We start from the raw sequence: 16444 nt of genomic DNA, 5'->3' as shown, positions 1-16444 counted from the left end.
GCCTTTAAGTTTGGGGAGGAGGAATCACACACAAAACCCTCACATACACTTTTACCAAAATCTGAGTATCAGAATAGAAAATCCAGTTTAAGTTTCTCTTGATGCAAGAGAATCCACATAAAACACTAATGATGGATTCACAGTCCATTTTGAGTAATCTAAACCTGAGTTATTTTCAACTTCAAAAGTAAACACAGGTTCTCTGTCTCGAAGAAATCAGAAAATAGAACAAACTGACACTAAGACAAGAAAAGCCATAAACTCCCATTTTGAAGTGACTTTATGTAAGGACTATTGCTTGTTCTTTCTCCCCTAGGCAGAGAGCAGCTTACTCTGTCTCCATTTTAGTACAAATATGATTTAAGTCAATATTCTGAAATCTCTCTCAAGTGAATAAGTTATTTTGAATGATCCTAATACCCCCTAAGATCAGCATAGGAAAAGACTGCAAAAATAATGTTTATCTTCTTTGAATGGAATAGGAAAAGAGAGCAAAAATAAAAGCAGAATTTGCAATACGATTCAGAGGTGACAGCCAGGGGAATGTGGTGGCTTGCCCACTGGGTGAACAGGAAGTACAAAGGACTCAGTGGGGAAAAGGCTTTCCGCCAAAGCAAAGAAGGAGGTCTATCTTGTGATCTTTTGTAACAACAACATATGGAAAAAGAGCAATAGTGAAATTTCTAAGGCGTTAAGAGCATAATCTGCTCTAAACAAACACGATAGCCATTCATTTTATTCTTATAAGAATGTTTTGAAAACACTTGCTCAAAATTTCCAGGAAACAATGCTATCAACATGAATGATCAGACTATATAAATTAATCAACATTAAATGTTCCGGAAGGTGAATGAAATAACGCTACTGTAATTAGAAAGCAGAGTACATCTTCAGGGTGTGTACAGATAGGACAGGGAATGTTCTGTATGATACTGCAATGGTAAACACATGTTATTATGTATTTGTTAAAACCCAGAGAATGTACAAGAGAAAGAGTGAACTTTAATATAAACCTGGAATTTACCTAATAATAATGTATCAACATTGCCTGGTCTATTGTAACAAATGTGCCACACTAATGCAACATGCTAATAGTGAAAAAAGGGTAAGGAGGATATTGAAGTTGTGTATAAGAACCCTGCATACTTTCTGCTCACTTTTATGCAAACCCAAAACTTCTCTAAAAAAATTAAGTATATTAATTTTTAAAAATAAGGCAATGGTTAAAAAAGTAACAAGTATTTTAAGACAAAATCTTATGTAAATATAAAAAAAAGAGGGTTGGCAATAGAGTCAATCATGAAATAAATTAATTCTCAATGTCTCTTTATTATTTCTTATTCACAATTACGAATTACTATTGCCGTTAGAATTATGTCCTAATGGGTTGAGGCTGAAAAAGTTTGAGAACCTCAGTGTAAAATACTAACAAAAGGTGCTCTGGAGGAAAAAAATATTTACTCAAACAGGCAGTGAAATTTAGAATTGAGGGTAACTATGCACATTTTACATCAATTAAGCCAGAAGTCAGTCTGTGTTTTGCTTATTTGTTTTTATTTCTGTCTACAATTAAAGACCAGTTCCGGGAGAAAAAAAAAAAATTGACAAACCCTCCCCTTAATTTTATTCAAAGTGAAATTAGAGTACTGAGTCCCACATTTGGGAGTTGAGGCATAAAAACTCTGAAGAGTTTACTTACTTCATTCGAACAGTCAAATGCCAAAGAGATAGCTGAGTGGTTGTTGCTTTTAACCACCAAACTGTTGCTTTCTGGTTATGTTTGAAAACAGCAATACAAAAGTAGCTTTTTAACCAACCATCATCTTTTCTGCTTCTTCAATGGTTGAGCGATGAAGTGGTGCATTCAAATACATTATCTTACTTTATCCTAAAACAACACTGCAAGGTAGATGATATAATAGCCACCCATCCTTGCTTAACAAACAGGAAAGCGGAGATTCACACAGTCCCAAAAATAATAGAGTGAATTACAGATATAGCTGGGAGTCAAGTTAATTCATCCTTTTCATTACCTATCTACGTTTTATATAATTATTTAATTATATATATATTTGTTATATACACAATATAACAAATACAACTTATATATTTGAGCACCTACGTGCTATACATTTTTCCAAAGATGTATTACGATCGAGCAATTAATAGCATGTGACCCACTCCACCTCATTTAAAACTTTCTTTGAGGTGAATTTTCTCTTCAGCATGAATTCCTCTCTTACATGAACTAGACGTCTGAGAACCATCCAGAACCTATGTCTCTGGAGACCTAACTATTTGTAGGAGTTCACCTCTGGTTTAAATTAATCAGTATCCTGGAAGACCTGGGTTTAAAATGGCCTCAGTCTCTTACCAACCGCGTAACCTTGGGAAAATCACTTACCCTTACTGAGCCTCATTTTCTTCATCTACAAAAAAGTACTAAATATCTCTTTTTACATTGTCATTGTCAGTACTAAATGAATTTATGTACTAAATGAAAGAGTAGTTTTTTCATGGCAAGACAATGAGAAACAATGATATGACAGCACACGTGCCAAATGCAATACACGTGTTGCTCCCAGTTGTGTCACAAGCTACTTTAATGACCTTGAGAGAATACTGTCACCTCTCTGCCACTTTCATACAAGTATAGAAAGAAAATAATAGAATGCATTTCATTGATCACATTGCTCTAACACTCTGATAACTCATTCTCAAAATACCAACACTGCCCCAAGCTCCAGGGTATCAGGGACTTTTGCTTGTTTTCTTCACTTACTATCTTCACTACCGTAACCTTGGTTATAGTAGGCACTGACTCTTCTTCACTACTATAACTACCAAAACTAGGCACAAACTAAGTAAGGCACACTCTTAGAAGAGTTCAAGCCACAAACTAAGTGTCCAATATATATCTGTTGAATGGACGAATGCAGCAAATTTGCATGAAAGCAACCTTTGCTGTAACATAGTAATCCTAGATATGTACAGAAAAAAAAAAAAAAAAGAAGGAGGCTTCAAGTTATTACCATGAGGCAGAAGACACTCACACATACACCCACTGTCTATCTCATACATTGTAGCTACAAAGCACATGCTGAAGCCCAAATTCAAAGGATGTGCCGTAACTGAGGTGAAGTACTCAAACACAAACTAGGAAGAAACAGGCTCAGCATGGAACACAAGAGAAGTTTTTTAAAGTCCCTCCTAAAACAGAAGAAAAAACCGATGCGTGTGCAGTATTAAAAAACGACTCCATGATAACGCCAACATTGCAGACCAGCAACTTAAATGACCGAAGAGCAGCAGGTAGAAATTGAGTCAAATAGGAGAATTTGCTTACTCTCTTCCAATAGCAGCCTTTACTCAGCTTTGGGCTGTTGAGGTCATAGAAAGCTGCTAGCTCTGGCTTTCTGAAACTTCCAACTAAACAGAGAAGCTGGAAATTCAGACTTTATATGAAATCTCCCAATCTTTAAATGCTGACAATGAATTCATACAGATATAGTCAAAAAACTAACAAAGAAACACAAAAACATGACTGACTGATGGATCTTTTAATATTAGGAGAACAGAAATGCAGCAGAAGATCAAAGAAAAGATGTTTACTGGGTGCCAAAACTGTGCCCAGCTCTACTCTCAGTCCCACTTATTTAATCTTCATGCAAAACTACATCTCAGTAATGTATGTCCCATTTCATAAATTAACAAATAAGCATCCTTCTAATAAACATTTATTGAAGTTCTATTATATGCCAGGAACTGAGCCTAGTTTTAGAAACACTGTACAGTGGTAAATATGAGATTGCCATAAGAAATCTAAAAGCTTAAAAGCAAAGAAAAAGTATGACAGGTGCAATGATTGTTTCTAAGAGGTGTATGGAATGTGTGCCTGACTACAGGGGATGAATAGGGTTTCTCCTAAGTTACTTGCCCAATTCTCAGGCCTAGATTTAGGGTACTATTTTTATCGGTCTAAGAAATAAAATAATAAAACATTCATTCTTAAGGCCTGAGGTTCAGGACATGTTCTGAAAAAAAGAATATTCTTCTTTACTTAATACAGTAAAGGCTTTCAGACTGGGGGAGCTCTAAGTCAGACAAGTCAAGACAGCCTTACAAGAGCATTCTTTCATGGAGTTATCAGGTTATATATAATGACAATCCTCTGAGATCAAGTCTTTGAAGAGTCTCCTACCTGACTCTGCCCACTCTAGTGCCTGCCAGGCTGCTGCTTTTCACCCTGACAACAGAGTTTTGGTTTTGTCCAAGGCTACTTTAAAGAGCTGGAGTGGCAGGAAAGGACACAGGGCACCTTGAAATGCCACAAACTTGTTGTTCTAACAAGATTTAGTCCTTTTTCTTGACTAAATGTTCCCTGGATTGCTCCAAGATTTTGGTTAATTTCCAGAGTTCTGAAAAGTTGATTCTTGTAATATTTTCCACTTTTCTCATGGCTTTCATGGAAGAGAAAATTTTCAGATGCCCTTATTCCAAAATTTTTGCTGATATCACACCAATGATCTATATTTCACTTAGAGTTAGATTTCTTACCTAATCCTAAATGAGTCAGCCTAATAACAATATATAAAAAGTGTGTATATATATATATATATACCTTTTATTGGAACTACTTGTACTTTGTATGCTTATTTTCTTTAAAATATAATTTTAAAAGTATCTTCGTTTTGCATTTGGGTGACATAACATCAATATAACACCTGAATTCCACATGCATTCCTCATACTTGGATAAGTGCACATTCACTAAGTTTCTCTAGTTTAACTTCTTTTTCTTCAGTATTAACATCAGGCATTAGCTATGTCAAAAGAAACATCACTCAAAAAATTACAAGAGTTTTGAAAAAATACTCATTTAAAAATCTGAACAAAATTAACACTATACTAACAATTATATAGAAAGAAAAAGAAAGGATGAAGTTGTTAGAATGACTGGAAATAGCCCATTCCTGATAAAAAGATTATGTTTTTATAAAGGAGTCAATTGTGCTTTATGCAGAAATCACATACAGAATTGAGTAATTTCCCTAAAAATGCCTAGTTACAAGGACAACTACAACATCAGATTTACCCTCACAGTTACACTCTGTCAAACCTTGTCTGAATAACTTCTGAATGGAAATAGGAGGAACACAAAACTAAATTCAGAGAGATTCAAAGAGAATATGACATATTTTCTCAGACTTTTAAAAAATTAATTTCAACCCAATATGTCAGCCATCTTCTCAGGAAGGGCAATTTAAGATATTTATGAAAGAAATCATTTTTGATATGTGAAAAAATGAAGAGTACAAAATATATTTACAGGTTCTCATAGATGGATGTTAGCCAGCCATCTTCCTGTATAGGGCTGGTGAAAGATGAAAGAAAGACAGTAATGCAGAGGTTGGTGAGTGAGGGGAAGGATAAGGAAAGAATGGAGAAAGGAAGAGCATAAGAAAGATAAAAGACAGATTAAGAGAATATATATACCTTTATGTTGGCACTGGCTATATCTGATTAAGACAATTTGTTTTTCATTTGGCTTATCTTCATGTTTTAATATCTTAACAATCTACTTGTATTACTTTATTTATATTATACCTCTAAGTGTAACCATAATATTTACAACCAAAAAGAAATATCAACTTAATGAAAAAAGAGAAAGCACATTGAGATGAGGATGTTAACATATAAATTATTATGCATTAGAACAATTAATGCTACTTGTCTTATTTCCACAGAAAGAATGTTCTAAGTAAAGAACCAATTAAAACATCTGGTATACTCATCAATTAGAAAAAAAAATTAAGTTTTGGTTATTTGGGTTGTTATAACCAGATTTGTTATAATATTAAATTACTTAATTAAATTGAAATTAACCTTCAAAGTCATATGAAATACTACTAGTGTGCATAATCTTCTAATTAATTGCATATATACACTGTATAATAAAGTTTTAAGCATTCAAATTGTTTAACAATACTTTTTCTTTAAATGGAGGATTGAAAATATTATTTGTTTTTGTCACAAGGTGGTTAGATAATTTTTTTATTTTTCTTTTTTATATATTTTCTTTTTTATTATAAAAATCCATGTGTGTTTTATTTTATTTTTTATTTTTATTTTATATTGGAGTATAGTTGATTAACAATGTTGTGTTAGTTTCAGGTGTACAGCAAAGTGATTCAGTTATACATATACATGTAACTATTCTTTTTAAAATTCTTTTCCCATTTAGGTTATTACAGACTATTGAGCAAAGTTGGTTCAATAATGATGTTGGGTAGTTTTAGCTTGAAAATTTTTTAAATATTTAAATATTAAAGTCATTATATAATAAAAATATTCTATCAAAGTCTAGATTGTTTTCAATATAATAGTCATGCAATACAGTTAATGTTTTCTATGTAATACAATGATTTTGTCACAATATTTTACTAATGTTTTCATTTTCCATCTGATAATATGGATGTGTTTTTAATTAAGTATGAGATAATGGAATACTTTTTATATAATCTATGTATTAAGATTGTTAGTACTATAAATATATTAATAGGCATATTGTTAAAAAATGGCTTACCTAATTTTCATCCCAAAGAAGTTATTTTTAATGTACACCATAAAATAATTTACTAATAAAAAAACAATGGTTGATTATAAAAATCTTCCAATGGAGCATCTTTTCTGAAAGTTCTCAATAGAGAAAAATTCAAGAATTAAAAGAAAACCTTTGAATGATGAATAATCTGATAATCTGAGACATTTTAAATTTCAATGGAATTTAAAGGAATTTCTTATAATATTTTAATTCCCTAATGTAGTAAATTAAACACATAATAAATTGGTCACAGTGTTTGATTCAACACTGTCATTGACACATGAACTTTTATTTCCTATTCAATATAAACAAGATAAGGGCAAATTAGCAGCAAATCTTTGTTTTTTTCTTAGCTCTTCTTCTTCTTTTTTTTTTTTTTTTTAAGGTAAACCAATTCTAAAAATGTGTTGGTTGCTTCAATCTAAAACTCTCCTGAATGCTGAAGAAACTTCACATTTCTTTAGGGAGAAATATTCAGAGAGGAAAATTAATATATTTGTTGTTCAGTCATTAAAATCTCCTCCCAGTTTGCTTGCTTTTCCCAGTCAAGGCTAATTTGAAGTCTCCTCACTCCCCTTCACACACACCCCTCTTTTCTTAACATCAACTATGTCCAGAGAATTTACAACTATATGATATTTAAAATGATGTCTATTCAAGTAGTTTAAGTTGTAGGGAAAATTTCATAAAGGCTTACCCCATTTTTTGGAAAAGCAATCCATCCCAAGTCCCCCATGACAGTCCGTGAATCCAACAAATTCACTAAAAGAGAAAGAAAACAAAACTGAGTCAAATATACAAAAATACATCACTATTTTCATAGAGTTATTAAAAGCACATATTACATCCATAACTGAAAGTAGATTGAGCATTCATTATGACGAATACAAGAGTTATAATTTGAAGAAAACATTATTAGGATGCAAGAGAACAAGTGATTTTGAATAATTATTTGGAGAAAAATTACAGCAAAAGTATATAAACAAGTTATTACCCTAAGTGCTTTTTTTTTTTTTTTTGGTCAAATAGGAATAAAGGAAAAGAATTAATAAGAAAAGGGGAAAAATGAAAGGTCCACAGAAAACCATGAGGACCATGTCCATTTTTTAAAGATGCTGGTTCTTGGGATTAAGCTGCAGCTGTAAAGTTGGGGCTAAATATACTCTATTTTCTTCTGGAAAGCTGTTATAAAGGCAATGAACAAATAATTAACATTAAACAACAATAAACTATTCCCAAGTTTGTAAGATTTTTTGTGATATTAACCAAAATCCATAAACCAAATTGCAAATTTAGTTAAGAAATAAATCTATGCACTCTTAACCAAGCCTAGGAAATGCAGCAGCTCTTAAGGTTGTTGCAATAGCTAAGTGCTCATTGCATTCCAAAGATACCTTCTATTTATATATAACTATAGTCCAAAATGTGTTTTTTACAAAACTGTTAGCTACATTTTGAAAGGCAGAACTCAATTAGGCTTGGGTATCCTAACATGTTTGTAACTCCCAAGATGGAAGTCCAAACATCATCATTGCAAAAGGAAGCAATGGAAGAGTATCCACATACAAATGCACCAACATTCGCACACTCACAAACTTGCACATACTCACACACAGATACATAGACACTCAGGGAGTTTATATTTCAAAAGGTTCACCTACTGTCCTTCTGAAATTAAAGTAGTTTAAAAGTGTACTAGGCAGAGAGGCTGCCTAAAATCATACTAAGTTCACAGACACCCCCAAACACACCACTGGACGCGGTCCTGCCCACCAGAAACACAAAACCCAGCCTCATTCACCAGAACACAGGCACCAGTCCCCTCCACCAGGAAGCCTACACAAACCACTGAACCAACCTTGCCCACTGGGGGCAGACAACAAAATCAACAGCCTGCAACAAGAACCTGCAGCCTGCGAAAAGGAGACCCCAAACACAATAAGTTAAGCAAAATAAGACAGAGAAATATGCAGCAGAGGAAGGAGCAAGGTAAAATCCCACCAGCCCAAACAAATGAAAAGGAAATAGGCAGTCTGCCTGAAAAAGAATTCAGAGTAATGATAGTAAAGATGATCCAAAATCTTGGAAACAGAATGGAGAAAATATAAGAAACGTTTAACAAGGACCTAGAAGAACTAAAGAGCAAACAAATAATGATAAACAACACAATAAATGAAATTAAAAATTCTCTAGAAAGAATCAATGGCAGAATAACTGAAGCAGAAGGACAGATAAGTGACCCAGAAGATAAAATAGTGGAAATAACTACCAGAGGGCAGAATAAAGAAAAAAGAATGAAAATAATTGAGGACAGTCTCAGAGACCTCAGCGACAATATTAAATGCACCAACATTCGAACTAAAGGGGTCCCAGAAGAAGAAGAGAAAGAGAAAGGGACTGAAAAATATTTGCAGAGATTATAGTTGAAAACTTCCCTAATATGGGAAATGAAATAGTCAATCAAGTCCAGGAAGTGCAGAGAGTCCCATACAGGAGAAATCCAAGGAGAAACATACCAAGACACATATTAATCAAACTATCAAAAATTAAATACAATAAGAAATATTAAAAGCAGCAAGGGAAAAGCAAGAAATAACATACAAGGGAATCCACATAAGGTTAACAGCTGATCTTTCAGCAGAAACTCTGCAAGCCAGAAGGGACTGGCAGGACATATGTAAAGTGATGAAAGGGAAAAACCTACAACCAAGATTACTCTATCCAGCAAGGATCTCATTCAGATTTGCCGGAGAAGTTAAAAACTTTACAGACAAGCAAAAGTTAAGAGAATTCAGCACCACCAAACCAGCTTTACAGCAAATACTAAAGGAACTTCTCTACGCAGGAAACACAAGAGAAGGAAAAGACCTACAATAACAAACCCAAAACAATTAAGAAAATGGTAATAGGAACATACATATCGATAATTACCTTAAATGTAAATGGATTAAATGCTCCAACCAAAAGACATAGACTGGCTGAATGGATACAAAAACATGACCCGTATATATGCTGTCTACATGAGACCCACTTCAGACCTAGGGACACAAACAGACTGAAAGTGGGGGGATAAAAAAAGGTATTCTATGCAAATGGAAATCAAAAGAAAGCTGGAGTAGCAATTCTCATAACAGACAAAATAGACTTTAAATAAAGACTATTACAAGAAACAAAGAAGGACCCTACATAATGATCAATAGATCAATCCAATTAAGAAAATATAACAATTGTAAATATTTATGAACCCAACATAAGAGCACCTCAATACATAAGGCAAGTGCTAACAGCCATAAAAGGGGAAATCGACAGTAACACAATCATAGTAGGGGACTTTAACACTACAGTTTCACCAATGGACAAATCAACCAAAATGAAAATAAATAAGGAAACACTATTTAAATGATACATTAAACAAGATGGACTTAATTGATATTTATAGGACATTCCATCCAAAAACAAAATAATACACTTTCTTCTCAAGTGCTCATGGAACATTCTCCAGGATAGATCATACCTTGGGTCACAGATCAAGCCTTGGTAAATTTAAGAAAATTAAAATCATATCAAGTATCTTTTCCGACCACAACACTATGAGACTAGATATCAATTACAGGAAAAAGTGTGTAAAAATACAAACACATGGAGGCTAAACAGTATGCTACTAAGTAACCAAGAGATCACTCAAGGAATCAAAGAGGAACTCAAAACATACCTAGAAACAAATGACAATGAAAACAAAATGGCCCAAAACCTATGGGATGCAGCAAAAGCAGTTGTAAGAGGGAAGTTTACAGCAATACAATCCTACCTCAAGAAACAAGAAAAATCTCAAACAACCTAACCTTATACCTAAAGAAATTAGAGAAAGAAGAAAAAAAAAAAAACCCCGAAGTTAGCAGAAGGAAAGAAATCATAAAGAAATAGATCAGAAATAAATGAAAAAGAAATGGAGGAAATAATAGCAAAGATCAATAAAAGTAAAAGCTGGTTCTTTGAGAAGATAAACAAAATTGATAAACCATTAGCCAGACTCATCCAGAAAAAAAAGAAGACTCAAATCAACAGAATTAGAAATGAAAAAGAAGTAACAACTGACACTGCAGAAATACAAAGGATCATGAGACATTACTATAAGCAACTATATGCCAATAAAATGGAAAACCTGGAAGAAATGGACAAATTCTTAGAAAAGCACAGCTTTCCGAGACTGAACCAGGAAGAAATAGAAAATATAAACAGACCAATCACAAGCACTGAAATTGAAACTGTGATTAGAAATCTTCCAACAAACAAAAGCCCGGGACCAGATGGATTCACAGGCGAATTCTATCAAACATTTAGAGAAGAGCTAACACCTATCACATGGCCATCATCAAAAAATCTACAAATTATAAATGTTGGAGAGGGTGTGGAGAAAATGGAACCCTATTGCACTCTTGGTGGGAGTGTAAATTGATACAGCCACTATGGAGAACAGTATGGAGGTTCCTTAAAAAATGAAAAATAGAACTACCATATGACCCAGCAATCCCATTACTGGGCATATACCCTGAGAAAACCATAATTCAAAAAGAGTCATGTACTACAATGTTCATTGCAGCTCTATTTACAATAGCCAGGACATGGAAACAACCTAAGTATCCATTGACAGATAAATGGATAAAGAAAATGTGGCACATATATATGATGGAATATTGCTCAACCATAAAAAGAAACGAAATTGAGTTATTTGTAGTGAGGTGCATGGACCTAGAGTCTGTCATACAGAGTGAAGTAAGTCAGAAAGAGAAAAACAAATACCCAATGTTAACACATATCTATGGAATCTAAAAAAAAATGGTTGTGAAGAACCTAGGGGCAGGACAGGAATAAAGACGCAGATGTAGAGAATGTACTTGAGGACACAGGGAGGGGGAAGGTAAGCTGGGACGAAGTGAGAGAGTGACATGGACATATACACACTACCAAATGTAAAATCAATAGCTAGTTGGAAGCAGCCACATAGCACAGGGAGATCAGCTCGGTGCTTTGTGTCCACCTAGAGGGGTGGGATAGGGAGGGTGGGCGGGAGACGCAAGAGGGAGGAGATATGGGGATATATGTATACGTAGAGCTGATTCACTCTGTTATAAAACAGAAACTAACACACCATTGTAAAGCAATTATACTCCAATAAAGATGTTAAAAAAAAAGGTGCTATGTAGTCAAAATGCTTTAGACCTAGATCATAGACCATTATCGTTCAAACATATTGAACCTAACCCAAATGGATCTACCTGGCGTGCTGTGCAGCCGGACCCCTTTGAAGGAGCACGGTATTTGGACCCAAAAGCAAAATGACTGGGCTAACCCTCGTCAGAGGTACTGAAGCTTTCTCAAACTACGTTCAAGAGTCAGTATCTTGAAATGCCCGCAATTCTAAAAAGATGGTTGGATTTGCAAATATAAGCCTAGGGTACTAAAGGTTTAACATTAGATAGGCTGAGAAATGTGTAAAACTTCTACAAGAGAACGTAATCTAAAATTATCATGATCTAGGAAATCAGGATCACAACTGAAATAGAAATTTTCGGCATGCTATGGAAATGATGTGCATTTAACCCTTATTATCCATCATTTTATTTCATATCACATATGCAAACATACATATCTTACACACTAAGGTAACAGTCTATATTAAAATTATTAATATGAAAATAAATCAAAAACTTTAAAATCTTAAAAAACACAGATATATACTCAATACTGTAACCTACCCATAAACTTGTCTATTTTCCTCATTAAGTTCTGAGCTCTTTAACTATAAAAATGCATGCCTATAGAATGTTTGTATCAACTCTAGCCTACATACACCATGTTGGCTTTAGGGAATAAAACAATAAATGATATGTGGGATTATTATTTTTTAAAGGAAACTGACCTAACTCAAAAACCATTGTTTTAAAACAGCAAAAACCAATAACAAACAGACCGAAACTATTTCACTACCCACTACCCTTGCAAATCCTCGAGTCAGTCCACTAAATTTAATTTTTCAGGTAGATCCGTACTCTTTTCTTTTTACGCTACTGTTGGCTCTTCTGGTTTCTATGGGAATAAGGCTACATTAAACTTAAATGTCCTTGTCCTCATTTTAGTTTTTCTGGGGCACTAGGTCTGTGTCTAGACATGACTAAATATCAGGGGAGTGCAGAACCTAAATCCTTCTGTTTATTCATCTTTATGATTCATTTTACTCACCTTTGACATTGAGCAGCAGCATATCTGTGTGGACTAGATAAAGTAGAGTAAATGAGTAAACTAAAGGCCTTCTGCTACGATGGCAGTCAAATTGACCTTAATCCTGTGGTGGCAAAGTGATGTGCATAGGAATTCTAGGAATTCATAACTAGCCTGCCATGAGAAACACAGCATTCCTTGTAGACTTCTTAATAATATGTGCATCTTGAAATATTCATTATCATCAACAGAATTCCAGATGTCTTTCTAAAATTTAATTGTCCTCATTTGAATTAACTTTAATTAAAATTACTATTTTTACTCTTCTTGGCTTAGAAAATGTGTAAGTGTGAAAGCAAATGAAAATACTAGCTTCACTATTTTTACAATTTATTGGGTGTTTTCCATATTGGAATACATTACTGAACACATGGAAATAACTACAATAGGAATGTATATCATCTTTCTTTTGATGATCTTGTCAAAAGATTTTCTTCAGGTAAACAGATTAGGAGTTTTATAGGAAATACATGCATGTCACTTTTCCATACTGCCTAAAATTGCTTTCCTCCTAGAAGATGATTTCATAACATTCACAGTGCAAAGCAGATATTTACATATACCATTACTGAATTGAAAATTGAGGGAAAAAAGAGAAAAATTAGGTGTTTTAGGTAATTACCTGCAGATTACTACTTTATAATTTTGTTCATGTAATGCAGAGTAAATTGGGATTTGATGCCTCAGGAAAAATAACTATCTAAAATTATATCTACATAAAATTAGATATACAGATAGGTACAGATAAGAGTAAGAGAGCTTTCTTATACCTCCAAGTCTTGCACATGCTGCTTTAGCTCTCTCAAATACCCTTCTCCCGTTGTGAACTGCTAACTCTTCATTTGTACTTCAAAACATATTTCAGAAACTGTCTTCCCCAGGAAACCATCTCTGATTCTCCTTTTCCTAAATGTGGGTAAGGTAGTATTACTGAATATTTTATTAACACCCAATTCTTATATCCAAAACACGGAATACATAGAATTGTATTGTTCCCCTAAAAGAACACTGTTTGACTCATGCCTATGAACCTAGCCTGCATTCAGAACAGCTGAATAGCTGTTTGTCTTATGAATGAATCATTTGGTCAGTAGACAGATCAGGAGGGTGTGGCTGAATCAACACACACCAGTAGTTCTCAACATGGGCATCTGATAATGTCTGGAGACATTTTTGATCATCAAAACTGGGAAGTAGGGGAGTATCTGCTACTGGCATCTCATGGGAAGAAGCCAGGCATGCAACTGACTAAACATCCTTCAGTGAACAGCAAAACTTCTTCCACCGCACAGGAAAGAATTATGTGGCTCAAATTTCACCAGTGCCAAATCTCAGAAACCCTGGTATACACCTATGATGCTTCTAGAAAATCTCTACTTCCACAATTCCTTGCACAATGCATCAGTAGCATGATCATCATTAATAGAAGTTAACACATTTGGAAGCATTCCTTATGAATGAAAATACTACTCCTATTTAAGGAAATGAAAGTAACAAAAATTGACATCTTACTTAGAGAAAACAGAGTATTCTGAATACCCAACACCTATAAATTATTTTTAGTAACCAGTGTAACTATTATTACAAGTGTAGTCATTTATGCTCTAATAATTTCTCAACATTCATGATGGTATGCATGAAAAAGCTTTATGCCACTGATATTATCAATGCTTCCATTCCCCCCATTACTTAAGCTACTAACATAAAAACCAGTTTAGACATAGCGTATATATAAATGTGAATTTTCAGAATTTCCTTTTCTAACTTCATTACTGAATTTATAAAAGGCGGTTTGGCAGTAATGCAGCACAGTCACTAAGTATCTTCTGTGCTACAATTACAGTAATTAAATTGTTCTGAACAGTATATATGCTTGTTGTAAATTGCAATGAATACACAATGAGTATTGATCTTCATTGTACAACTTAATTAAAACTTGTCCAGGAGAAGCCACTAATGAATATAATTAGAGAGAATGTTTGATACCACAGTTACTCTGAAAGACATTAATTAGATATCAGAAATTTTATGGAAAATGTTTTTATTCTATTATTTATATTTTAAAATAAAGCCACACCATTAAACTGAGAGACAGCCTTCAAGGTCATTTTCCCTCAGCCATTCTATAATTACAATGAAGATGGGCATATTGGTTGGTAATCTAATCATTAATTTAGAAGACTGATTCTCCAGGAGAAATAACTCTGTAGAGGTCAATGAGTATTTAGTCTATTGCAAATTCCTAAAGTTAACATAGGAAAAACAACAACTCACAAATACAGGAACTTTTTAATAAGTAAAAATCAGTTAACTGCCTAACCAAATAATAGATTATAATAGAAACTAATTCAAACTAATCTTAAGTATGTCTTAATTTTATTACTACATACTAATAAATTTAATGCTTTCTTGAACAGAGAAAAGCTTTCAAAAATTTTACCTTCAGAAAAGCCAGAGAGTTGCTAACTCATTCTTTTTGTTGGGATTCAAGAAGGACAAAGGGAGGGCAGAACGAGTAAAATGGAATATGCACAAAAAGACTCCTAAATCTTCAACTTCACACATTCTAAAAATTAAAGAGTAATTGGAGTTAATTATTCAAATATGCTCTTTAATGGTTATAACTTTCAAGATTTGTAACTTGTTGTGTATCCCTCTGACTCCATTGCTTCCTCCTTAACATCTTGCTAATATTAGGCAAAAAAATGTTATTGGATTTTCCAGGAAAATGATGCATTGGGATAAATGTGTTTTGAGACTTTGAAGAGTCAAAAGACAGCTGAAGGCACATGGTCCCACCACCATCAGTAGGTAATGCCTTGAAAGAATGTGTGATCCTTGATGACATGAAGGTAAAGGAGACCCAAAAGGCATATACACAACTTTACATTGTTTCTGTTTTTCCTATGATCTTCACATTAACACACAAACACGATTATAATGGTAGTCGGACCTCCACCACAGTGTGAAGAGAGAATACTTTGGATTAGTAGCAGATAAGATGGCATTCTCTCTCTCTAAAGGCATTGAACCAAAGACCCATTGAATACAGTCGAGTTTTGATGTTTGCCTGCTTATTGATTTCCATTTAACAATACCAGAAAAGCTACTGGATTCAATTACAGCACACGTTTAACTAATCTGTGGGACTAAACCCCAGATATACATCTGTCCAGCCTCTCTCCATAGTCTCATTCAGCACAGATGTGATTTCTTGCTTCTGGGCTAAATTTTATAATGAGACAACTGCTGCAGGGAACAAAGAACAGTTGGCAACAGGAGTGCAGAGAAAGAAGACATGTGTTTCCCATTGGAAAACTAAATTTGTAAATTTGGTAAGAATTATGTTTTAGGTTTAGGGGTGTTACATAGATTTCTGTCGTCTTTGCTTGAAAGCAAGAATCTATAACCAACTGTATTTCGAAAATGAATGGGAGAGTATTCATTTCTTTTGTAATTCTGATCAACATAACTGTACAACCTTTTTTTAGGAAAAAAAAAAAAGGAAGACTATTAGGAAAGAAACTTATTCAGTGTTTACTATGTGTCAGGTACTCTACCA

The 16444-nt window shown here is 33.8% G+C and overlaps 1 protein-coding gene across 13 annotated transcripts in view; it reads right to left on the bottom strand.

The window, feature by feature from the left end:
* The window catches only part of EPHA5 (EPH receptor A5), a 323628-nt gene that overhangs the window by 286217 nt on the left and 20967 nt on the right, over nucleotides 1–16444 (bottom strand). For all 13 annotated transcript variants that reach the window (XR_014243989.1, XR_014243990.1, XM_082390098.1 and 10 more), the window contains exon 2: nucleotides 7301–7365. Coding sequence is in view for 11 of the 13 variants with exons in the window: in XM_082390098.1 (XP_082246224.1) it covers nucleotides 7301–7365 (65 nt within the window). In the remaining 2 variants the exon portion in view is untranslated. The remainder of the gene's footprint in view (nucleotides 1–7300; nucleotides 7366–16444) is intronic.

Source organism: Balaenoptera borealis (genome assembly GCF_965194805.1).
Source record: "Balaenoptera borealis genome assembly, chromosome: 4".
NCBI lineage: Eukaryota > Metazoa > Chordata > Mammalia > Artiodactyla > Balaenopteridae > Balaenoptera > Balaenoptera borealis.
Note: the sequence above shows the minus strand (reverse complement) of the source record. Positions and strands in the feature narration are given on the sequence as shown.